General features: G+C 35.3%; 1 protein-coding gene across 2 annotated transcripts in view; it reads left to right on the forward strand.

The window, feature by feature from the left end:
• Positions 1-26317, forward strand: part of NALF1 (NALCN channel auxiliary factor 1) — a 612383-nt gene extending 586066 nt beyond the window's left edge. The window contains exons 3-4 of one of the 2 annotated variants that reach the window (XM_037067711.1): positions 22402-22447; positions 24234-24299. In XM_037067711.1, the coding sequence (XP_036923606.1) occupies positions 22402-22424 (23 nt within the window). In that variant the 3' untranslated portion in view covers positions 22425-22447; positions 24234-24299. Of the gene's footprint in view, positions 1-22401; positions 22448-24233 lie in introns of both variants that reach the window. The other variant, XM_037067710.1, reaches the window with a different exon arrangement.
• The last annotated feature ends 599 nt before the right edge of the window (positions 26318-26916 follow it).

Genomic DNA, 26916 nt, shown 5'->3' on the forward strand with positions numbered 1-26916 from the left:
CTCTGAAAGCTTCTCCCATGGGTTCCCTTCTGGCTGCATTCCGTATGGTCTTCCCTTTGTGCGGATGTTCCTGGTACCTTCATGATTTTCTATATGGACAACAATCAGGTTGGATTTGGGTCTACCTTAAAGACCTCATTTTAACTTAATCACTTCTTTAAAGACCCTATCTCCAAATATGGTCATAGATTGAGGTTCTTTGAAGAAGTTAGGGCTTCACTACATCAATTTTAGGGAATGCGATTCATCCAACAACACTGTATTTATTAAAAAGGGAGATTTGGACACATCAACTCACACAGTAGGAGGAAGCTATAAAGAGACGGGGGAGAAGGTGTTTGTCTAACAACCTCTCCGCACCCTGATCTTGGACTTCCAGCCTCCAGAATCATGGGAACATATCCTTCTGTTGTTTTAGCCACCCGATCTGTTGTAATTTGTTATAGCAGCAATGCCCAGTCAATTTGGAATAAGACAGATATATTTGATTTGTTTGTTTAAGAGTAGAATAATGTCAAACTCTTATATGAAGACAAATTGTACTTCAAAAGTTTTAGAAGATTAGAGGTAAGGAAGCAATAAAAACAATGAAAAGGGCCATGAGAGAGATCAGCCCTTATATAGAGAGAAAAGAAATATTGAAGAAGAAAGAGCATTAACTTATACAGATAATTTTTAATTGTAAAATAAAATTATTTTTTACAAATTTTATGACACATCTTTTTAAGGTGTTTAAAACCACAATGAATTTGCAATGCTGTTGTGTGTCTTGGCTCCAAATTTTCATGATTCAATATTTAGAAGACTTTAAACCTGAGTCTGTAAACCCTTCATCTCAGGAAACTACAGTTAGTGAATTTTTATTTGGGAAAATCTAGCCACTCTTTGTACTTTCTGCTCAATATTGCTGTTAACTTAAAACTGCTCTAAAAAATCTAATTCTATCCTACTAAAAAAATCAAGCCAAGTAAACTTTCTATCTCCAGATACATTGTCTTTTATTTGGAAAGGTGTTTGTTCTAATCATTCCTAGCCTACTCTTGTGGTACTAAGAAAAAAAATATAACCTAATAGTTTTATCTTACAGTTTTATGAAATTTGTGGATAGCTTTCAAATTTCAATTTTTTTCTTATAAAAATGAGTTATTACTCTGTTAATTTCTATTATTCTTTCCACAAAGAGATAACTTTTAAAAGCATGGAGAAATTTTATCAATAAAAACATCAAATTTATTAACTGTTATGAGCTCCATCAATTAGTACAAAAGAAGCAAAAGTGAGCATATAATTAGGGGAAACTCCATATGTAAAGTCATGGAGCTTTAGAGCTGAAAGGGCCCAAGCTGCTCTTCAGCTCTCTTGGGTGGGCCTCACATTGGCTCCATAGACTATTGGGTCTGGACTATTAAGGAGAATTGAGATGTCTTGGACTGGTTCATTAAGAATGCATATGGTGACTACTCAGTGTCTACAGGAATGAAGGAGGAGGCAGGGCTTTCTTGACTTATATTTGTTCAACATGACCATTAAACAATTACATCTAGTAGATAAGAAAACTAAAAATTCGAGAAATTAAGTACCTTCCCCAAGTTCACACAAAGGCTAGCAGTAGAAGCCAACACATCTGACTTCCTGCCTAACATAGTTAATTACTTTTCTTCACCAGAACTCTATGTTGTGACTGGAGTAGACTACCTTCTCTTAATTGTTAATTTCTCATTACAAGCTTGACTCCAGAGTGTTGTAAACTCTTTCTGCATTTATTGTAAAATGTTTACTATACTAGAGAGAAATGTCTAATAATACAGATAGTGGATACATATAAAATTGTATGTTCTGTGTTCCTTCCCCAAAATATTTTCTCTTACACTTTTACACCCCCCCCACTAAACACCCCCTATACTAGTTTTCTATTGCTGCTTTAATAAATTGCCACACACTTAGTGGCTTAAAACCACACAAATGAATTATCTCACAGTTTTGTAGGTCATAGGGTAGACCTGGATCTCACCAGGCTGAAATCAAGGTGCCCACAGAAGATCTGGCTCCTGAGCATCCATATTGCTGGCAGAATTTAGTTCCTTGCTGTTGTAGGACTATATTTTCTTGCTTGTTAACCACCAAGGATATTCCCAGCTTCTGGAAGCCACTCACACTCCTTGGCTCTGGTTCCCTTCCTCCATGTTCAAAGTCAGCAATGGAGAAACAAGTTCTTCAATCATTACATCTCTTTCACCCAGAGTTTGGCCTCTTTCTACCCCTTTTAAAGCTCATTTATTTAGTCTCATTTCTAAAATCCAGTATTATCTTAAGTTTATCTAATAAACAATTTTAATTCTGTCTGCATCCTGGATTCTTTTTGTCTTGTTACAAGATGGTCACAGGTCTTGTGGACATCTTGGGGACTGTTGTTTGCCTACCACATGTATGTCAGGCTTTGTGTTAGATGGTGGTGGTATACCCAGGGTTATTAGACATGGCGTGTAACATAAGAAACATATGTTCATATGCAGAAGTAAACAAATAAGTGCTAGACTGGAAGCATTACATGTAAAGTATTAACAAGTATAAAAGAAGAATGGGACAGTTCACTGTATCTCCATAACTTTTCTGGCATAAGTATGGAGAGTGTTGTTGTTATCACAAATCTACAGAAGTGAAAATGGAATACAGAGAAATTACAGTTCCCAAGATATAAGCAAATTACTTCTCAAATATAGATAAAATCCATGATGAAGATTTAATTCACACCTTCCAGGCTACCCTACTGTGTATATATGTCACAACCACTATTATTATAACCACTTCTAGCATTATTATTGGCTACTAATTGTGAGTAATTAGTATGCACAAGACATTTTGCCAAGCACTTAAGATACACCATCTCTTTAAATCTTCATGATGTTTCTGTGAGGAGAGTGTATATGTTGGTGATGACTTTCAAATTGGTAGAAATCTAACTAAAATTGACTTAAGCAAAAAGAGGATTCATTAGTTCATATAATTGAAATGTCCAGAGATAAATATCAAGGTATATTACTCATTTGAGATAGATAGATAATAGATAGATGACAAAGATAGATAGAGAGATGTATTGGCATATGTAGATATATTGATACACATAAATAATGAGGAGATTAGATATAAATATGGACATCTCTCTAGTTCTAGCTCCAACTGTACCTTTAGCCCCTTTTTTCTCTAATCTCTATTTTTCTCTGTCAGTTGAATTCACTAGCAGCTAAAGACTTACAACCTCTCAGTTTAGAAATTGCAGCAGGAAGAGATCGCCTCATTCCCAATACTTTTTGCAGAAGTCCTGCCTTGAAAGTGCAGTTTTGTGTGGAGTGACACGCCCACACTGAAGCAATCCTTGTAGCAGGGGATGGAACGCCCTGGTCAGTCAGACTAGTCAGAAGCCCTTCTGCATGTGGGGGAGCTAGAGCAGCCCCACTTGTGCTGCATCTGGCACGTAGGGAAGAACTGTCCCCTCAAATAAAATCTGGGTGCTGTTCACCCAAAAGGTGCAGTAGATGTTCATTCCCTAAACTAAACAACAGCTGCTCCTGTCACCAAGGAGACCAAGGAAGCCCGAGTGAATTTTCCAGCAGGGCTCTGCTGATAAGTGCCACATGAGAGCTCAAAGCAATCTCATCTTAAACCCAGAGCTTACTGTTTCCACCAAACATATTTTAAACAGGTGCACCTCTTTGACAATATGGCCATTTGGTCAAATATATTTGAAACCTACAGCATCTTTTCTGTAAAGTAAGATTTATTTTTATTTTTATGTTAGTAAATGTATCGATAATCTTTTAAAAACATTTAGTATGTATACGTAAGCAAAAAGAAAATAAGAAGGAAAAACATAATCTACTACCAAGGGTAAAACATTTTATACCATGAATAGTGTTTCAAATTGTTAAATATGCTTCTATAGCACAATTTAATATTTTCATAATAATACAGTGTAGGACAGGCGTGTCAAACTGATTTTCACTGGGGGCCACTCAGCCTCAGTTGCCTTCAAAGGACAGAGTGTAATTTTAGGACTGTATAAATGTAACTACTCCTTAACTAGGGGCAAGAAGCCCGGTGCCAGGTAGAAACAAGGTGCTGGGCAGGTAAAACAAGGAGGAGGGCTGGATTCAGCTCGTGGGCCTTGTGCTTGCCACCTGTGATGTAGGCCTTTATATTTTTTGCTATATAAAAACACAACTCTGACCATAAATGCATACTTATTTTATGTACTTCTGATTTGTTTTCTTAAATTCATTGAATTGGACTTGGAAGGTGAAAGAGCATGTAAAAATTTAGGCTTTTGATGTTTATTGCCAGAAACTCAGAAAGTCTGTGACAATGTAGATTCTCTCCAGCAGTGCGTTACACCATTCTTTTGAGGACACAGGGTGTTATAATGACTACTTGTTACTAAGTAAAATATTACAACATCATTAATCTTTCAATTCTTTAAATACTAGTATTAGGACTTTTTTTACACTAGTCCTTTTTATTTCTCTATTATATTGCCCCCGCCTTGTCTAATTCTTAATTTAAAACATAATCTGTTCTTCCTTCCTTCTCTCTCTGTCATATAGAATGGTTGTAGAATTAGACCAGCTGTAGAATAGTTGACATATCAAATATTGCAAATGTCAAGTGGAAGGGACCCAAGGAGCCCAACTTCTCACTCAGTGCATTACGTTATATTGATTGTGTTGCTGCTGGGAGATGTCAACTTCAAAATTCATTTTTATTATTCTTCAGACATATTCTTAGTTTAATAGGTCCTGCTAAACACACACACACACACATAAATGGAGTCAGAGGATAGTAGATATCTAATCCATTGAAAGAATGACAATTTTGTCATTATGAAGAACAGATAGAACCAGGTATTCTAAGTCTCTCAAGTGAGAGTTGTCACTGAGTGTTAAATCCTATTGTTTGCCAACACAAATGAGAGAATAATTTCATTGTATTGTATCTCCATCACTTTAAACTCATTCTTTGACAAATTAGCAACCACTGCCAGACTCCTCTACAGTTTGTCAAAACTTGAGTCTTGCTTCTTCAATGGCAGATGTAAACCAGTGATGCCAGGGGAAACTGTCAGAAAGAAAAACATAGAAATAACTCAAAGTACTACTAGATGAGATGGATCAAAATTATGCCACCCTTCCTTGCCTTGTAACTAGGGGAATAAACAATTTTCTACTGCCTGAGATACTCCCTTTGGCAAATGAAATGCTGGAATCTCAATCAGTGGAAAATATGTGTGACTATTAGATGCCACTTTATTTTTAATGGAAGTATGTATTCTAATAAATGATATATTTGCAAATGAACCTAGATTTTGTCCCCCAAACCCCTACCTGCCTGTTATTAATATCACTGCTTCCAATGTTTTTATAGCTTCTGTTTTGTTATTTTACTCTATTTTCATTTTAATGTCCTACTTTAAATGTTGAAACTACTGGAAGTCAATTCAATTCAAATATGACAAGTAAAGGTGGCTAATCTATTTAATATTCTTTTTATTAAATTTAATGTTGATTTTAAATTATTGAGACTGATTTTCTTATCTGCTACAAAAAATGTTCTAGAATATTTGCTTTTCATTACAATTTGTGTGTTGCCAACTTAAGTTTTGGCATTTGTTTTGAGTAAAAACATTTTGATTAAAATCACAACTGTATTTTTGTTCTCATTTAATGTTTCAAAAATTGGTGTATCAATTAGGAAAATGATTTCCCCTAAACTCATTGAAAAGAAAGCATATTTTTGAAGTCAGGGTTTTTTTATGAGGTGTTTACATTCCTTGAAGCCATTAGCATGTGTCTACGTATGCATGAGTATACACAGACGTTGGGATAATTTTGTATGTATTCTGTGATTACACAGAAAGTCTGGTTTTCTCTTTAGAAAGGAAAGCAGGAAATGTTGTTCCTACTCTAAATACATTGATGGATCAAAGCATTAGCAAAATTGTCTCTTCAATTAAAGCTCATGGTTTGAGATACTGCAGCCATAGAATTATTTACATAGTTTCCTATTTTCAAGGATATTTCCTTAACAGAGTCTTAGTTACCAAGGATTTCCAAATAAAAAAAAAAGACTGGTATATATACAAAACAATGACATTGATTTACAATATGTGAGCCCCGCTGAGCCCTTTCCAGAGAAAAATAACAAAAATAAAGTGAAATAGAATGTAACAGGTACTGTTCTTAACAAGGAACATACAGTTTTCTTTCATGTGGCTTCATGGGCAACAATGCTGAATGAGCTGTCGCTCAACAGGAAGTCACAGAAATATCCCATGAGAGAGATCCAATTTTTTCACATCCTCCTGTAATATAGATTCACATGACACACTTGAACAAATTTCTGTGAATTCCTGAATGTAGTTTGTGAGATTCCCTTAAACACTCTTCCTGCCTGTAAGAACAATTTTAAATGGAAAAGTGAAAGCATCTTGCAACACTACTTTGTTCATAATGATGGAAGAGAAGGAGTTGAGATTTTTATTCCTTTCACATGTGACTCTTACCAGATCTACCTGGAGTCCCCGGTACTTGGTAGCTTATCAGAATAAATGGAAGAATGAGTCTTTCTGTCCCACCAATACTCATTGCCTTGAACCCTGCATTGTTTCCATGCCCATTCAGATGCAAACAGCTGTACTCTGGTGTGCTAACTTCTCTTCCAGTATTCCAAGTATGGCTTTCCTCCATGCCACCTTATGAAGTCTCCATGAAGTCAACCATAAAAGGATTCATTAGGGATGAGGTTGAAAATTATGGTAAATTATATATTTGGTGAGCATGCATTTTCTTTGTCCATTATTGTTTCTTTTCTTGTTACTTACAATAAATTTTTCATAATTAAAAAATCACTGTAAGCATTTGAGGGAAAAATAACAATGTGAAATACGATATTGAACAGCACTTGTTAGGTTTCTGTTGAAACTCTCTGACTGCAAAGAGTCTTTGTTTTAGTAAAGTCCTGGAAAACTTCAGGACCCATTGTTGAGGAAATTCTCTGCTTAGCGTCAAGATATTTCAAATGCTCAACATATTAATCAACTTAGTTTATGGTTGAATGAGTTAGTGAATTCTCTGTAGAGTCTGCCCTTTTAATGTGAGCCTTTGATTTTAATTTCAGTTAGTATCATTTTTCAGTTTTTAGAGCAACCTATATTCTATATAATGTAGTTAGCTTTCAGCTCTGACTTGTCTTTATAGAACTAGGTATTTGTACGGCCTGTTCTTGAGAGCCTGTGTCACTTTACTTTCTGATATGTGTACTTATATTTTACTATTAGATTACATTGGTTTGCTTTCTTATCTAATATATTCAATTCACGGAAGCATTCTCTTATAACTTGAGGTATTAGTGCATACATTATTCCTTGGTTCCTTCCTCTCATTGAACAAATACTCATGTTCTTTTGGAGATAAGCAACCTGCTAGGTATTTAGAGTGTCAGGAAGGAGTGAATGTGTGATCTCTACTCTCAACAGTGTCAAGTAGAATAAAAGTAAATATAATGCTATTAATATTAGTTAGATGTAAACGCAATGTTAGACTTTATTCACCATACATAGATGATATACCTGCCCCTACACCCCTAAAAATGAATCCTTTTAAAATGTATACCTTAACTACTAAAAATTTGTCCTTGCTTGAAAACAATACTGTATACATATATAGATATTCCTAAGTCTAATTCCTTTTACAGATGGTCACTATGATTTGGAAATTGTTTTCTAGAATTTCTACCTTGACCTCTAATTTTACATTTTACATTGTTTTACTGGTCCAATTTTAAATTAGACACAGAAAATTAGCAAATTCTCTAGAGATCACTTATTTTATTAACTTTACCTTTTTAAAAAAGTGGACACAGTTTCAATACCAGTCATTTCTAAATAAATTTTAGGATATGATATAGTCATGTGAAATCACTATTGTAACAAATATAAAATGAAGAGAAATTAAAGAGGTCTAACACTAATTTCAAAAACTCTTTCTGCAGCACTAGTAATTTACATGATGGCAAAAATTTGTCTCTATAATGAGCAAACCATTGCATTTAAATAGAGCATGACTTCCAGTTCAAATTGGCAAGCTGAAGCCAAAATTTTACCTACCATCTGTCTTTAAACCTTATTGAAATTGATGTAAAAATTACAAAATAAGATACAGTCATTGATCTAATGAAACCTAGAAAATAAGACATTGATAAAACAAAAACAAAAATATATAGAGAAGAAAAAAATGCAGATTCATCACTTTAGAATACTGCCAGATTTGGGGGAGCCTTCAGAGCAGGCTCTCAAAAAGCCCACAGCCAAGGTGGGAACTCTTCTTCCAATAGGTCCCTTTGATTATCTTGGTTTATTTATTGGGGAGTAGAGAGAGTAGGAAAATAAAAACACCGGAAAGTCCCTGATGGATTAAAGACTGTGGGCGGACATCTGAGCCAATTGGCCATCCCCATTTCTACATATATAATGGTGGTGTTTGCCTAAGAATACCAGGATATACTTACAGAAGGTATTGAATGAGCTACTGAGATGAATGTGAGGAAGCCTTCTTACTTGTGACTTTTGGCTAATAGGAAAGGAGCTGCAATTTGTTTACTTGATCTCCACTTATTCACCCTAAGTAGAATTTTGCTATTTGACAAGCTTGAGATTGAAGATGTCATGAGATTAAAATGTTATGTGGAAGAACCAGGACCTACTGAATATAAACTTTACAGGAAAAAAAAAGGTGGCAGTAGAAGAACTGTTTCATTATCAAAGCGATGCTTGAAGGAATTTCTTCAGAGTGGAAGAAAACTATGGTTTCAGATAGAAAAGGTCCAGCAAAAGAAGCTATAAAGACACATGTAGACATAGCTTCTTGAAAGGTTAGAGTACAACAAATATATGGAGTATTCATAGAGGTTTCATAGAGAGTAGCAAACAAGTCCTTGATGAAATATTAACATCAGTGTGGTAGGCAGGAACTTGGCCCCAATGGTATCCCTTGATATTATGCCTGTGAATATGCTACATTATATACCAAAGAAAAAAAAGAAAAGGACTTTGCACATAGAATTAAGATTGTTAATCAGCTGACCTTAAAATAGGGAGATTATCCTGGATTATCCAAGTGAACCCAATGTAATCACAGAATACAGAAGGGTTGACCAAAAATACGAGGCAGAAAGGATATCAGAGAAATAGAAGGCATGGGAAGAACTCAATCTGCTATTGCTGCATTTTAAGATGGAGAAAAAGGCCATGAGCCAGGGAACGTAGGTAGCCCTAGAAGCTGAGAATCTCATCAACAGCCAGCAAGTAAACAGTGATCTCACTTCTACAACCACATGAAACTGAATTCTGCTATTCATTATTAGCCTTGAGAATCAGGGCCAGCAACTCCATTTCAGCCTCAGGAAACCCAGAGCAAGAAACCAGTCAAACCAACCCAGTTTTCTGACCTACAGAACTGTGAGATAATAAATGGGTGCCATTTTAAGCCATTGTGTCTGTGACAATTTTTTAACAGCAGCTATGGAATGAAAACAGATTTTGGTAACTAGAAGTGGAGTGCTGCTGTAGCAAATGCCTAGAAATGTAGACGTGGCTGTAGAAAAAGGAAGAAGAGGAATATGTAAGAATTTTGAGAAACATGATAGAAAACACCCAGATTGCTTTGAACAGGATGCCAATAGAAATAGGGACATTAGAGACTGCAGGTGAGAGATTAGAAAAAAATGAGAAACGTGTTGATAGAAATTGGAAATATGATACATGATAAGAGAAAGCTTAGCAGAATTGTGTCCTGCATTTATAAGGAAAGCAGGGATGGTAAGTTATCAAGTTGGCTCTATAAGCTGAGGAGATAAACATTATAAGCAAAGTGTTTAAGGTATGACCTGTTTTTTTTCTTGATGCTTATAGTAAAATTCAAAAGGAGAAAGATAAATGAGAGAACTGTGAAACAATAAGAATTTTTGATTTGATGATTTAGGGAAATTTCAGTCTACCAAGTTTGCAAGAAATTTCAAAAATTATCTAATGGAATGAATCCCTATGACATTGGCAAAAGTCTCAGTTATTGAAAATTTTATAACGGCAAAAATACTCACAGCTTGGACTGAAAGGGACAGAGACAGGATAAAATGAAGGAAGGCTGTTGGACCCCAAAATTCTGTGGCAGGAAACATACTAATGAAACTACTCAGCTGCAGACATATACTACTGTTCATAAACAAGGATAAAGCAGAGGGCAAAGCTTGGACCCTACAGGGTAGAGCTGAGAACCACAGTGGATCTTTCCTAGGCCTAATGGAGTTTGTGCAGCTGGATTTCAAAATCAAAAGAAATTTGGATTTCTTTTTACTTCTATTTTTGACGCAGAGTGTCTGTAACTATAAACCTACACTTGTCTAACTGTTGTATGTTGGGAGCAGGTAACTTGCTTTCTAGTTTCACAGATAGAAAGAAATATTATCCCAGGATGGATTATGCCCAGAATCACATCCACACCTATTTTAGATGGTTTAGATAATGAGATTTGGAGATTTAAAACTGATGATATTTACAGGAGATTTCTACACTTAAGTTGGTGTTATATTGGGTGGAGACTTTGGGAACCTTGAATAGGGTGAATGTGTTTTGCATGTAACACAGGTGTAAATCTTTCCAGGCCAGAAGGTGGAGCTAATGATGCCCCCTTCAAAAGATGGCCATAACCTAATCCCCAGAACCTCTAAATGTATTATATAGTGAAAGGGGTTTTGTAGATACAATTAAGATTATAAATGTTGAGATGGGGAAATTATTCTGGATTATCTGCGTGGACCCAATCTCAATACACAGGCCCTGAAAGACACTGAAGGCAGAAAAGTCAGTCAGTGAGACACCACATAAGAGACAGGAAAGATATAGTAAAAGGAGAGGTCAGAGAGACTGGAAGAATGAGAAAGATTCCATGTACCTTTGCTGGCTTTGAAGATGGAGAAAGGGGGCATGAGCTAAAGAATGGAACAGATGAGCTCTAGATGCTAAGAACAACCCTGGACAATAGCATGCAAGGAAATTGGGATCTCACTTCTACATTCACAGAGAACTGAATTTTGCCAACAGACTGAATGAACTCTGAAATAGATCCTTCCTTATAAGCTCTAATCAAGAACTCAGTCCCACCAACATCTGGATTTTGGACTCGTGAACACAGACCAGAGAAATCAGTCAACCCTTCTAGCTTTTGACCTACAGAACAATGAATAAATAATTTAGTATTGCTTTAAGCTGCTAAATTTGTGGCAATTTGTTACAGCATCAATACATGGCTGTCCAAAAAGTATCCAGGCATATACTATGAAAAAATAGAGACATTTATTGAAGAAGATACAAGAAACACTGTACATAGGACAATGATGCCTCAGTTCCCTTCAAAGTAGGCACGCTGGGTCCTCACACAGTCCTTCCACCGTTCAAAGCATTACAAAAAGTCCTTTGTTGGAATCCCCATTGGCTGCCCCATTGTTTTTTGAATCTCATCAATGATCTGAAATTTCCTCCTTATCAAAGGTGATTTTAGTTTTGGGAAAAGCCAGGAGTCTCAGAGCGCCAAATCTGGGCTGTAGGAGGCTGAGTCACCTGAGTGACTTGATATTTTACCAAAAATCTTTGTATGAGACATGATGAATGAGAAGGCTGTTGTCATGATGAAGCTACCAATCACCAGTTGCTCATATCTGTAGCCATTTTCATTGTATTGAATCTGTCAAACAACGAAGAACACTGAGGTAGTACTCCTTATTAATTGTTTGACCTGGAGGGGCATACTCATGATGGACACCTTCCCAATCAAAAACACAATTAACGTTGTCTTGACCATGCTTGACTTTGCTGTGCCTTCTTCTGGCATTGAGAATCCGGTGATTTCCATTGGGACAACCAGGCCTTTGTTTCCAGATCATAGCCGTAGACCCATGATTCACTTCTGGTTATGATCTTGAGGAAATCTGGTTTATTGGTAGCAGTTTGAATCGAGTCATGAGTAACTGTAGCATGATGTTCCTTCTGCCCTCATAGCAAATGCCATGACACATTTCATGCTAAGATCCTGCATCAAAATTTTGGACACAGTAGTTTTTGGAATCCCTAGATCTAGTTCTCACACTGTCAGTAACCAATCTTTGTTGATTGCAGCCTGTACACGTTCAACATTCTCAGGTGTTCTGCTTGTTGCAGGCCTTCCAGAATGTGGGTCACTTTCAAGACTCTTGACCATCTTTGAAGCATCTGTTCCACACTTTTATTTGTGCTGCACTCTTTGTATCATGCTTGAAAGTCTTCTGAATCATCCAAATCCATGGAGGAATTTTCAAGCGTAATGAAAAATTTGATGCAGATTTATTGCTATACTCACTCGGTCACTTTGAATGTGACAGCCACCCAATACACATGGTCACTCAACAGTGTCTACTGCCCATACTGACTAGCAGAGCAAAGTCATCATTGCTCACGCATACCCATTCCAGTCTACTCTCCTAGGCTGCCAGTTTACATCTATGATGAGCAAACTGTTCTAATTATATTAACAATGTCTGAACTTTTTCCAGACAGACCTTGACATATATAAAAAGCAAATACAGTAAGAATTCATACACAATGTTAGACACTAAGACACAATAAAATAATGTTCCCAAAGCTATTACAAGATAAATTTATAAATGAAGGATGCTACACCCAGGTAAAATATATTTCAAAGAGAATAAATTCTGTTAAATATATATACTCTTGAAAGTTAACCTTCCCTATATATATGAAAGATTAAAGTTTTACTGTAGTAGAATAAAAATGTAATTATGAAAGAGAATAATACAGAAATTCAATATTGGCAATATAGCAACAATAAATCTTAAGAAAATATCTGTTCAATAAAAGTAATCTGTTCATATTACAGCCTTGAAATTGGTATGATTATGAAACTGGATAAGTTAGTGATAAAGGGATATATAGGGCTGAAGGTATAATATTTTTTGATTACATGAAAAAATAAAACTAGAACTTCCAAAAATGTAAAAGAAAATCATGACTAGAGTATAAAGTGATCTGAAATTTTCATAAATTTTATGAATTGATAAACTATAAAAAGTGATAATGTTGCCTAATATAAGGATGAAATAAGTAGGTTTACAGTTGTGAGTATGCAACTTGAATTATTATTTATTAATTGTATTATTTTCCATATGAACAACTGTAAACCTACTTTCGTCCACCATGTTTAAAATACTTTTAATAATATAGTAATTAATGGAATTAAATTAACTCTAAGGATACTTTTATTTTTATTTTTAAAATTAACATGTAGAACAAAAGCACAGCAAAATGTAACTAATTTCAAATAAAGGCAAAGACTGGCCAAATTTGGGGGTTAATATGTTATGAGAGAACTAGAGTGACATGAAATCACTTAGCTTTTTCAGCTGAGAATAATTAACTATGATCTGAAATCACTGGGATAAGAAATAGATGCATGGATATATTGTTGTTTAGAGTTGTGAAGATAATCACTCCCAACATAAAAACAAACAAAAAGCAAAAACAAAAAACTATCAAAAGATCATACCAGATTATGCCCCCCATAATGACTATAACTTGAATAAGTCTCTTAAGACTCACTTATTAAATAAGGTCACTTTCTGTGGTACTAGGACTCAGGTCTTTAAAAACCTTTTGGGGGACTTGATTCAACTTTTAATTCACATAAAATGAAATATAGAACCTAATGAAATATACTGTACATAAAAGAAGAAAGATAGAGTTTGAGAGGCAGAATAGCATATATTTGAGAAAAGTTACTATTAAGATAACTTGATCAGCATCTACTCAGTAAAATTCAAGGGCATATAGACCTTTCAAAACAAGGATAAAAGAGTGAATGGGAAATTGTCTGGGAAGCAGGAAATCATAACAACAGATTTAGATTTAAAAATAAAATATTGCCACACAGCAAAAAATGCAAATATATATACATGTACAGTACCAACTGCAGAGAAGTTGGAAAAAGCAAAGGGGAGGGTAAGCTTGATAAATACAGAAGCAAAGTTCAAGGTGAAGATGAAGAATATAAAAATGATGACAGGGGATGTGATAAATTGAAAACATACAAAACATGGAACTGAGGAAAGAAACAATCAAAGATATAATAGGAAATATCTTTCCTGGGTTTAAGGATACTCCTTTGGCAGATAAAAGTGATTCTCTTATTCTGGAAAAAATAAGGAAATTAGACCAAATTGCAAACATTCTTTAATTTTGAAAATGTAGGAAATAGTCTACAGGCTCCAAAGGGGAAAACACCACATATGACCAGGAAGAAAAACACTAAGTCACCTTCTTCTTTCAAAAAGGGACATTTGCATCTTTATTTGTTATATGGAAACCTCTGGTGTACCTAGTTGGACAAGAAAAAAAAGTCGAATAGATTTGCTTTCCCAGAAGTCTGTCATTGAGCCCAGAAATACTGACTGAGAGAGTAAAGCATGAATTCATATATGCCCATATACATGAAAAAGCGGAAGACATTTGCCTGCAAGGTGGGGGTGCAGGTGTGCAGCGGGAAACAGATTAATTATCCAGGTGAAGATTACACCCAGTTCTGATGGCCACACTATTTCTTGAAATCAGCTTGATGTTTTCTAACATTCCTCCCATGTCCTATTTTTGTTTTTTAACATACTATAGCTCCCATGAATTTTGGTTCCTTGTAACCAAATAATCCTTGAATAAGATTGATATAGAACAATATGTAAATATTTTTAAATGATTACCAAGATGAAAGACATAAAATATTAGTAGTTTGACAATAAGTAAATATAAAACATTTGATTATAGCCAAAAGAGGTGGTGGGATAAGGAGTTGAAGTAAAATTTTAATTCCCTTATCAATAATCATAATGGTTAGGTAAATATAGGTTTAAATGTGTGTGATTTTTTAAAAGATAAGCTCAAGTAGGATTAATAACAACATGCATTTAACAAATTATAAAAAATATGCATGCAAATATTCTCACACAGCATATGATAGAAATCAAAGAGAATAATAAACAAACATCTTTAGCTGTAGCTCAGTGGATTGAGCTCGGGCCTGCGAACCACACAATCGCAGTTTGATTCCCAGTCAGGGCACATGCCTGGGTTGCAGGCTAGTTCCCAGCAGGGGACTCACGAGAGGCAACCATACATTGATACTTCTCTCCTTCTCTCCTTTCCTTCCCCTCTAACGATAAATAAATAAAATCTTTAAAAAATAAAAAATAAACAAACATCTTTAAATGTTGGAAATGTTATGTGATGAAAGCGAGACCAAGAACTATAGATCTGAAAAAATGTAAATTGATTAAACTCTTCTTTTCAATTATTGTAAAACTCTTGGATGTAGAATACAGTGTAGAGAAAAGTATAAAATAAAGAGATCAATAAAAATTAAAACAATAGCCCTTGCTGGTGTGTCCCAGTGGATTGAGTGCTGGCCTGCAAACCAAAGGGTCGCTGGTTTGATTCCCAGTCTAGGGCACATGTCTGGGTTGTGGGCCAGGTCCCCTGTGGGAGGCATGTGAGAAGAAACCACACATTGATGTTTCTCTCCCTTTCTTTCTCTTACCTTTCCCTTCTGTCTAAAAATAGATAAATAAAATCTTAAAACATGGATGGAACTGGAGAGCATTATGCTAAGTGAAATAAGCCAGGGGGTGAAAGACAAATATATGATCTCATCTTTAAGTTGAACCCATCAATAAAACAAACAAGCAAGCAAAATATAGCCAAAGACATTGAAATGAAGAACAAACAGACAGTAGCCAGAGGGGAGATGGTATGGAATAATGTGGGGGGAAAAGGGGGAAAGGTTTTCAGGAACAACTATAAAGGACACAAGTAGAAAACCAAGGGAGTGTGGAATCAGGGGAGGGAGGTGGAGGTGGTTCGGATAGGGGGTGAAAGGTGAGGGGAAAAGGCAGAAAACTGTACTTGAACAACAATAAAATTAAAATTAAAAATAACAAAAATTAAAACAATGAACAAATGTGCTAATCTGTATAGAGATTACATCAATATCAAACAAAATATCCAAAACCACAACAAGAAGAAAAACAACAAAACATCACCAAAACCAAAAAATATACACTTTATAAGAACAAAAAGTATCTTGTTTTCTTCATTACTAGTAAACTTCCAGTGAAAAATATAAAGATTTATGAATTTTCTGTATCTACTGACATAATAGCCAAATATCTAAATCAAAATCATTAGAAAGAGCTGAAGACACATTTCTCAGTTAATGACATTCTAAATAAGCAAAGTCACAGACATAGAAACTAAGTAATGTTAACCAGTGTTAACATTTGCAAATGTTATATAATATACATATAACTTTCTATTAACATAAAGAAAACATTTGGGGAAAATCAACTTTTTAAAAGTCATATTTCTGAAATGAATGTAAATAAAACTTGAACTAGTGACAAAGTATTTTCTACAGTATATCGAACAATTGAAATTAAAAAACCATAAAGCAATAAAATACTTTAAATCATTAAGATATAAAAGGATATGTTAAACCACTGTAAATGGAAACATGAAAGAATTGGCTAAACCTGTTCTCAGATAGAAATTTAGAGCACTAAGTGTTCTCTTTATTAAGGAAAAAAATGAATTTAAATAAGTGTCATTCATTCAACATAGAAAGCAAGAGAAAATTAGACAAAAGATGAAAGAATTAACATAAATGAAAAAATCAGTGGATTAACAAACAGCATAATTATTGATGTGTTCAAGAGCTGTATGTTTATTTTATTTTATTTTTTAAATAATTTTTTTATTTAATTCTTGTTCAAGTACAACTTTCTGTCTTATATTCCCAACTCTGCCCGCCCCCCGCCCCATGCTCCCCACCTCCCTCCCATTTCCTCTCCCCACCCTTAGTTATTGTCCATGTGTCCTTTATACTTGTTCATGCGAGTCCATCCCCTTTCTCCCTATGTTCTCTCCCCTCTCCCCTCTGGACCCTGTCAGCCTGTTCCGTATTTGAGTGTCATTGGTCATATTTTGCTTGCTTGTTTGTTTTGTTTAGATACCTGTTAACGGTGATATCTATAGTATTTGTCTTTCACCGCCTGGCTTATTTCACTCAGCATAATGCTTTCCAGTTCCATTCATGATGTTGCAAAGGGTGGTAGTTCCTTCTTCCTTTCTGCAGCATAGAATTCCATTGTGTAAATGTACCATAGTTTTTTGATCCAGTCATTTACTGATGGGCATCTAGGTTGCTTCCAACTCTGGGCTATTGTGAATTGTGCTGCTATGAACATTGGGGTGCATAGGTTCTTTTGGATTGGTGTTTCAGGATTCTTAGGATATACTCCCAAGAGTGGAATTGCTGGGTCAAAAAGCAAGTTCATTTTTAGTTTTCTTAGAAAATTCCATACTGTTTTCCACAGTGGTTGTACCAGTCTGCAATCCCACCAACAGTGAACTAGGATCCCATTTTCCCCACAACCTCTCCAGCACTTGTTGTTTGTTTCTTTGTTTATGATAGCCAATCTGACTGGGGTTAAGTGGTATCTCATTGTGGTTTTAATTTTCATCTCTCTGATAGCTAACCATATTGAACATCTTTTCATGTATCTCTGGATCCTCTGTATGTCCTCCTTGGAGAAATGTCTGTTCAAGTCCTTTGCCCATTTTTCAATCGGGTTGTCTTCTTTGAGTGGCGTCGAGTGAGTTCTTTGTATATTTTGGAGATTAAACCTTTGTCTGAGGTATCATTGGCAAATATGTTTTCCCAAGCTGTTGCTTCTCTTTGTATCTTGATACTGTTTTCCTTAGCCATGCAGAAGCTTTTAATTTTGATGAGATCCCATTTGTTTATTTTTTCCTTTATATCCCTTGCTCTAGGGGACGTATCAGTAAGAATATTGCTGTGTGGAATATCTGAGATTTTCTTGACAATGTTCTCCTCTAGGGCTTTAATGGTTTCACTGCTTATATTTAAGTCTTTTATCCACCTTGAATTTATTTTGGTGTATGGTGTAAGTTGGTGCTCAAGTTTCATTTTTTTGCATGTAGCTGTCCAGTTCTCCCAACACCATTTGTTGAAAAGGCTGTCTTTACTCCATTTTATGTTATTGCCCCCTTTGTCGAATATTAATTGACTGTAGAGAGCTGGGTTTATTTCTGGGAAGAGCTGTATGTTTAAAAATGCAAATAAAATTGAAAAAAATCTTGCAAGTCTTATTCAGGATAAAAAATAAGATAAAATATCAGTGAAGAGGAAGATGATATGGACTAATTGTTTTAAAGAGACAATATTATGTAAAACTCTACATTAATAAGTGTACAACTCTCAATAAAATTAGTTGTTGTTAAGGAAATACAAATGCTTGAAACTGACTCAAAACAATCTTGGTAGATTAATAACCATGAGAGAAACTATAAAATTGTAAAGATTACTTCAAATAAATTATGTCCAGAAAGTTTTATAAATTCCAAGCCATATAAAGTGTTCTAGCACTTCTAAAATCCTATAACTATGTATGTGTGTGTATATATGTATGTGTACATAAATACATACAAATATTTTATATGTAATCTTTTAATAAGTATATAAAATACAAAATAGATATGAAATCAAATAAATAATAACAATAGAAAGTACAACCTCACATGCAAAATATAATTTTATATTTGAAATCTATATATAATATCTACAAAGTATATGTGTGTATGTATGAATATCTATATTAATATAAAAATAAAAAAATACTAATCATTTCTCATTTTTTTCTTTTATTCTAACAAATTCAGATTTGGGGTGATTTTCTACATTTTTTTACCTCATTGTTTTCTAAACTTTTGCATTCAAAAATATATCGAAATATACTAGCAGTTCAAATATTTGAAAAATTAGTCTCATATATCCTTGGACTTAAAGATGGTAAAAGGCAAATTGCTGAGGTAATGAAGGATTATATTTGACTATCATGTGTTTATTCTAAGGATTTCCTGAGAATATTTACTTTCCTGTACTTAACTAATATTTAAAATGACCATACTAGAATAATTGTGTTAAGCAATGAAAAATAAGGTGTTTCTGTGAGTCAGAATAATTGAAAACAGAAAAAGAATTTTAATTAGATGTTATTCCAATCTCTTCTTAATTTGTAAAAGGAATTATTAATATAATGTGAGATTTTACTGTCTGCCAGGCACTGTTCTAAACTGTTTATATGTATTATTTAATCCTTAAGAAAAACAAGCTCTATGAAGTTGATACTAGAAGATTGAGAAATAATTGTTATAATTATTAGTCAATGTCAAATAACAGGCAATAATTCATTATTTATTGCAAATAGAACATTTTGTAAGCAAATTATATCAAAACAGTATTTCATTAGCTGAAAATTTGCTTCCTTTTTTCTAACCCTGATTACTTATATATTTGTACAATGAGACTATTGTTTAATAAATTATTTATTTTTATTTGGAAATATGTTCTTATAGTTTGTTTAATGAGGAAGCCACTATAGGTAGGCTTCACCAGGAAGCATGTCTGTGTGCAAATGGCTTACAGGGCAGGGCATTGGGAACTATCCTTGTGAAGGAGTCAGGGAGGAGGATTTGGCTGAGGGTAAAGGTCTGAGGCTGGGATTGCTCTTCACAAATGCCTCTATTTTGGGAAGTAGCTGCCCAGGGGCCGAGAAATTTTAGGTAAGGTTGCTCTCCTCACCCAAGGGTCATTTCTGGGGAGACACTGAGGCAGGATCTACCTGCTGGCAGCATTCCTAGAGGGAAGGGCAAACGTTGTGTCCTGGGAGGCTCTGGGTGTGGACCTCTCCATCTATCACATAAAGCAGGAAACACTGAACTTACCAGACTGTATGTCCTTATTTATTCAAAAGATGAAAAAAGGGAAACAGACATCTGTCAGAATTCAAAACAGAGTAGAATGATGTACAGAAAAGAGCAGTAATATTTTCTAAGTATATCTAACAGAAAAGAAACTGTTTTGAAGCATAAATCCTCCCCCCCAAAAAAATAGAACAATGGATAAGGAGACAGTAACCAAATACCTCTTAGAAACTTCAAAAGAAAACTGATGCAAGCAAAAGGATTTTCTGAAGTCTAGAAGCAGCAGAGAGGAAACCAAGAGTCAACAAGATTTATAGACTGTAGTTCTGTAAATTCCAGTACTGTTTCCAGACACAGGAATCAACAGCATAAGATGTTTGGAGGAGACAACAAAATAAGAAGGTCTTGGTGGAAATCTGTTCAAGAAGCTGTTATATCTCCACAGCCGATGCCCCCCTCTCCAACCTGGCAATTTTCCCTTCATCAGCCCAGAGAGAAGACTTGGAATATTTTGTCCATGGGAGGAGAAGTATATTTTTAGAGACTATCCCAGAACATTATTGTACTGGTTGACATGGTGAGGAGGTAAAGTAGGGAAAGCAGAATGGGGATGAAGTAAACGCCGAAGGCTGAGACTCTTAGGAAACTGGCTGCCCAGGTTTCCCACGACTGAATAGATATTGAATATTTTCTAGGCAGTCCAACCAATGTAAAGGAAAGAATTTTAAATTTTTCTCCATCAAAATAGTTGAGGTAATTCATCCTAAAGTGTAGCCCGCAGCTCACAGCTCACAATCCTTCTTAAGTGCCCAGATTCTAAAACTTTTTAATGTAAGTAGACAATCATGTAGGTAGGTTTCCCATGTAAAAAAATGAGATAAACAAAGAAGAAACTGTGATTTGGAGAAAAGAGACCCCATGCAGAGAGGAAATAAAACATGACAAATAAAAGAGCTGCAAATATCTGAGTGCAATAAAATAATATATTGCAACTATCCATTGAGAACACTTCCAAAAAAGAACCCCTAACACTGAGAGTACATAAAAGTACTCTTCAAAATTAAAATGTAGTATAGAAAAAAGAGAAAAAACTCAAAACCGTTACGCAATAAAGTTCATCAAATCCTCTCAAAAGCAGAGCAAAGGGATAAAGTGATATGAAACAGGAGAGATGAGACAAGAAAATTAAAAGACAGGCCTGAGAGCTCTAACGACTAAATCGTGGAGTGATGGTTAATATATGTGAAGGGTACAGATTTCTAAACCAGAATTTGATACTCAACCAAGCAGTCAATTAAATATGCAGAAAAATAAACACTTTTTAAGGCACACAGCATCTGAGAAATTTACTCCTATGAGCTTTTTCTCATAAGGATACTAGATATTGTGATCCACCAAAATAAGAAAGGAAGCATATGATACAGGAAATAGGAAGTCCACAAGAGAGAGGCAGCAAGTGTCTCCAAAAAGACTGTTCACTAGGATTTTGGGCTGATAGGTATGCACTAGGTGTGAAAGCAACCGGTCTGGATGGTAAAAGGCTTCAGGAAATGTTTCTTCAGAAAGATAAAACTAATAGAATACCTGGCTCCGTCGAAACCACTTGTAAGGTATTTGGGATTGAGTTAGTAAGTACACAGAAAATTGTAAGATGTTAGCTCTGGGAAAAACAAGTTGGTTTAGGTATGGGAAACTAACGTTTACTACTTGGCTGAGTTAAAAATTGGTTTAACAACATCCTAATAAAGCAAACATTAAATACTGAACTCACCACCAGGGCAGAATGGTGTTGGGGGCATGGGATGGAAGGGATCATATAAGCTGGAGGAAGCTGGAGTTTGAGTGTTTTACCTTCATATGCAAAATGAAAACTGAAAAAAAGCACAAAGCAGGTTATTTACAGAAATGGAGTTAATACAGAAACAGCTAAAAGACATAAATATTCGCCACTGAGAAGGAAATCTTTAAGATGGTGTAGGTGAAAGATTTTTTTAAACTTTGTAAAATGTCTTGTGGAATTATTTGCTTGTTAAGATTCATGAATGTATAACTGAATAAAAACTCCTTTAAAAGTGGACAACAGAAATAGAACGAGTAGTCATATTCCCTTTGTCAGTCAAAAAGAAGAACACATATATTGGCCTCAGTGAACTGCCTTACCCCTTCTGACATGACTTCAGTTGTAAAGCAGCAAGCTAGGTATGGAGCGAATTTGGAAGAGCTTCTTATTTGGGTGACATTGTTTAACATTTTCTGACCATTAACGTTCTAAAATGCTGATTGAAATAAACTTTAGATTTCTATTATTATCTTAAATATAAACTCTCTTCATTGTAGAACATAATTTTAGAAAACTTACACTTCAATAAATGATCAGTCTATCAGTGAGTTATCATATGTGATAAAAGAAAATATCATACAATAAAAATGTCACAGATGCAGACCTCATTAATTCAGTTTTTTTTCCATATTCTACCTAGGCGAAGGTGAAGTTTACCTTTGAATGCCTAAGAAGAAATGAATATTGTAAGCATCATTATAAGGATATCTTGGTCATTTCTTTTAAAAAAATTGAAGATTACAGTATATATTACTTAAAAGATTCTTTTTTATTAAATAAATACGTATTGAGTTTTTCATGTGATAAATGCTTGTTAAGCTTTTTTTTCTCCAGGTATTCTACCACATTTTGGGGACACAAAACTGAAAATATATAATTCTTACTTTTAAGTTGACAAATGAGGGGAAAAATATCATCGAAGCGAGCAATTGTGATTAAAAGAAAAAATAAGAATTGCTCTATTGAAGTTAAACAAAATGCACTAGCAGCCCATGCATGTGAATTAAGGCTTCACACAGGAAATTCTTCTGTGAGCTGAACTGGAAGGATAAATGAGAAGAGGTATATTAGTTGATGGAGAATATTCCAGGAAGGAAAAGCAGTTTGGGCAATGGTACAGGCATGGGTGAAAGAACCATGTATTCTGAGAGGAGCCAGTAGTTCAGGATGGTTGGAGCAGAGAGCAATGAGTCTTGAAAGAGAGCAAAGGATATTTTAGATTTCTATTTAGGTGGATTCATGAAACAGTATTAATAGCTGCTGTTATTAATGGTAGCCAACTTTTTAAGTTTTACATTTCATTCTAGCACTGAACCAAGCACTTTACATACAATATCTTATTTAATTTGTTCAATTATTCTATCCTTATTTTTAAGTTTTTCAATCTTGAGTATAACATAATAAAATTTGTGTAGAAAATTTATTCTAATACTTGTGAGAAAATGTCTAAGTCAAATGAAAAAAAAGAGATTCAGTGGTTTATGCAGCTACATAAAACCATTATATATGTATAATATAGCAAGAAACCAGTTGTTTTATTATTTTCACCACTTTGAGAGCTTTTCATCTATCAATTTTTAAATAAGAACAATGTGTAATTTTAGGGGAAGAAGGAAAAAGAGAAGGGAGAAAGAAAAGAGGCTCTGCAGGAGGGAATAAAAAAGAGAGAGTAGGAGTAAGAGAGTAAGGGTAAGAGGTAGATATTCACTGGAAAGCAATACTGGAGGGAGGATAGATCGGAAGGGGAGAAGACCAAGAACTGAGACTCCTCCCACAGTGGCCTAGGAGAAAGATACCAGGCACATTTATATCATTTACCTCATTTAAGCCTCAAATGATCCCATTAGGTAGTCATCAATAGAACAGCAAATAGAAGAATAACAGAAGTATTTAGAATACAAATCAAAAGGAATGGTCACCCATTGGATGTATAGATGATTACGCCCATTCTATATCCCTCCAAGACAGGTAGATATAAGACATTGTGAGGTTTAGGAGAGGAAGTGACTCTCCTAAAACTCAAGAGAATGGCTCCTGTAGCTATGACATTTTGATTGGTTTGTTATTTCATCTAGCATAACCAGCTGATGTTATTTTATACACTGCGTTAATTAACCACATTCTTGTTAAAGAAAAAGGATGGTTGCATGTCCTTGGTCACCAAGTTGATCCAGAACCTCAGGTTCTGATTTTGACCTACTGACATCTTTTATCCTATATTCATCTCAACCCAGAACTTTCATGGGATGACCACCAGGAATATAAAAAGAACACAGCGAGAAACTTAAAAGTTCCGCTTGAGAGAATGGTTGACTAATTACCCAGACTGTCTTGACTTTCTTTCCTCTACAAAATGTTGAATTGCTTATAAGAGTTGATGGATCAGAACATTAAAATAACAGCTTTGCTCTACTATGGGCTCCCTCTCACATCTTCCTTTCTTTTTGACTGTCTACTTTCTTCATCCTACAGGGCTCTACGAGACTTTTCTAACCAATGATGAACCAGAATGCTGTGACGTCAGGAGAGAAGAGCAATCAAACAACCCATCCAAAGGGAAGGTGGGAAAAAGTGGCTCGTGTCACAGGACATCGCTCGCAGTTTCCTCAGCAACAAGACTGTGCAACAGCAGACTCAAACTGTGTGTTCTGGTACTGATTCTCTTACATACAGTTCTCACAGCCTCAGTAGCACAGAACACCACGGCACTGAGCTTCGGAGGCATCAACACACTGGAGGAAAGCTCAACCAATGAGGAATAATAACAGCAGAAGGACAAAGTGTCACCAGAGCGGCCACTGGCCCACCATGAAAATGTAACTGCTGTCCGATGTAACAGAGACTGGGTGCTTTTACCCTCCAATCACTTCTTGCAAGGCCTTTAGGGTAACATTTAAAAAGATGGGCCTGAATCCAAACAAGGACACAAACACAGCTTTTTATTGACTAAAAGGCTGTCAAGTGACTTCGATTTCTCACACCATTTTATACACTGTGTTTTAATGTTTGGAGGTTTTATTTGCTTTGGTTTTGGTTTTGGTTGATTTGTTTGTTTATTTTTGCACTTGTTAATATCTGATTTATTTTGGGGGATGCTTTCTCAGAGGTAAACTAAGTCTTTTCACTGTCTCTATATATATTTCTAGTCATAGTGTGTGTTCATCAGATAGTTTTGTCTCTATGTCCTGTCAGTTTCTATTAGAGGAATGACTGCTATGACCCTGCGGTATAGCAAAAAACAACAAAAAAATCATAAAAAAGAAAAAAAGACAAAAAAAAGAAAACAACAAAAATAAAAATAAAAAAATCCCTAACTCTCCCTCCTGCCTTGAGAACCAGAGCCCTTCCTGGCCTTTCCTCCCCTGGCCCTCTTCTCTCCCCTAAGCAGACAACATCCGCTTGCTTCTGTCCGTGTGGCCACAGTGACTGGGCACGCGCACTCTGGTGGGCCTCTGAGCTGCTGTTGCACAAACCCGCAACGGACCAGACAAGGGGGTTCCTTCTAGCTGAACAAACAAGTGTTCCCCATAATAGGTGGAATCAGTTTAACACATGTTTATGTTGAAAACAAAATAAAAGCAAAGAAAACTACCATGAACTACATTGCTCCAGCTTCCATTCCCCAAGGTCCCCAGCCCTTTCTCACCGGTCATGTGGCTCCAAGCGGCCAGACACAATCAGGGAGAGAAGAGAAGGCAAGTCCTTACTGGAAGGTGCGCTTTCATTGTGATTTCAGTTCCGTTGCAGTAACCTAGGAGCCCATTTTGGCCTTTGTAATGAGAACAAAGAGGCTGACAACACAAATCTGGACTTTCCTTTCCCTTTATTGTTGTGGAGGAGATAGTAGAAATGCTCAAACACCTGCAGTATACAGAATATACACAATTTTACTCCAGTATTTCCCCAACATATGGTTTTAAATTATTCCACATATAAAGTGTATGCAATTCTGCATTATCACAAAAGAAGAACTTTTTTAAAAAATAGGTTAGCCATTTTCATTCAAGTGCAAAAACTGTATAACATGCTCTAGATAGTTGGAGAAAAGAGGAGAAATCTGATTGCTCTGTTTGTATTTTTTTTCTTTTTGTGGGAACATTTCACCTGCTGAGTGTCTATGAATTTGCTTTATTAAAAAAGGCTTTGAGTTTACAGTAGAATCAGTGGAAGGAAGAGTTAATAAGGGCTGTTTTTAAAAAAACAAACAAACAAAATAAATGATTAAAAAAAACACTTTACATTCCTTCCTAGTCTCTAACTACACTTGGGAAGTGCACTTCAGATATGTTTGCTGTGTAGCCGGGAGATGAAGGAAAACCATAGAAAATGTCCTCTTAGCGAACAAAATTTAGTTACTAACTTTATAGCTATGAAATTCCCCCAGGCATTTGTTTTTGTTCAAACAAAGTTTAATCTCTGCATCATACTTAACCCTGCGACATGCGTACAGTATGCATATTTTGTTTTGAATAAAAATGTTTTGTTCCAGTCTGTTAAGAATATTCAAAAATAATAAAGGTATTGCTTAATAAAATTGCTAGATTGTTTAGCAGTAAATGCACAACTATTTTACTAGATTCTTTGTTTTAATAGTGTTTTGTTGAGACTGAAAATCCTAAAATGGTCTGCGCAAATACAAAAAAAAACACCCAAAAAGCAGAATTCTCTAGTTTTTGTTCATTTTTTAAATTTGTTTTTTTTTTCATAAAAATACAAACACATTCTCCCATGCATACAGACATACAGAGACTAGTTTTAATTTACAGAAATATGGCAGTATTTCTGGGACACTGGTCGGGGAGTGGCTGGAGACAAGCTTTGAATGGATGCAAAATGTAAACACTCCTAGAAACGAGCATTTTTAAAAGACTAACTAGTGGTGGAATGTGGATTTCTATGGAGTTGGGAGAACGTAAAGGGGCATTGAATGGAGGGTAAGGGGCTGGGTGATGATTCATAAGGAAGAATGTAGTAGGTGAGCTCTTATCCAACTGACTTCTTAAGAACATCCAGTCATATGGCCCAGAAAAAGTTTGTTATGACCTTTATCTCCTCCTACTGTGCAAAGACTACTCCACGGTTTATGCTTCTTATGCTTCTTTCATGCCAGAGGCATTTCTATTCTTTCAGAAAAATGACACATCAACCCAGATAC

Source organism: Sturnira hondurensis, unplaced genomic scaffold (genome assembly GCF_014824575.4).
Source record: "Sturnira hondurensis isolate 20B ecotype Veracruz unplaced genomic scaffold, ASM1482457v3 Scaffold0017394, whole genome shotgun sequence".
In the NCBI taxonomy this organism is placed as follows: Eukaryota; Metazoa; Chordata; class Mammalia; order Chiroptera; family Phyllostomidae; genus Sturnira; species Sturnira hondurensis.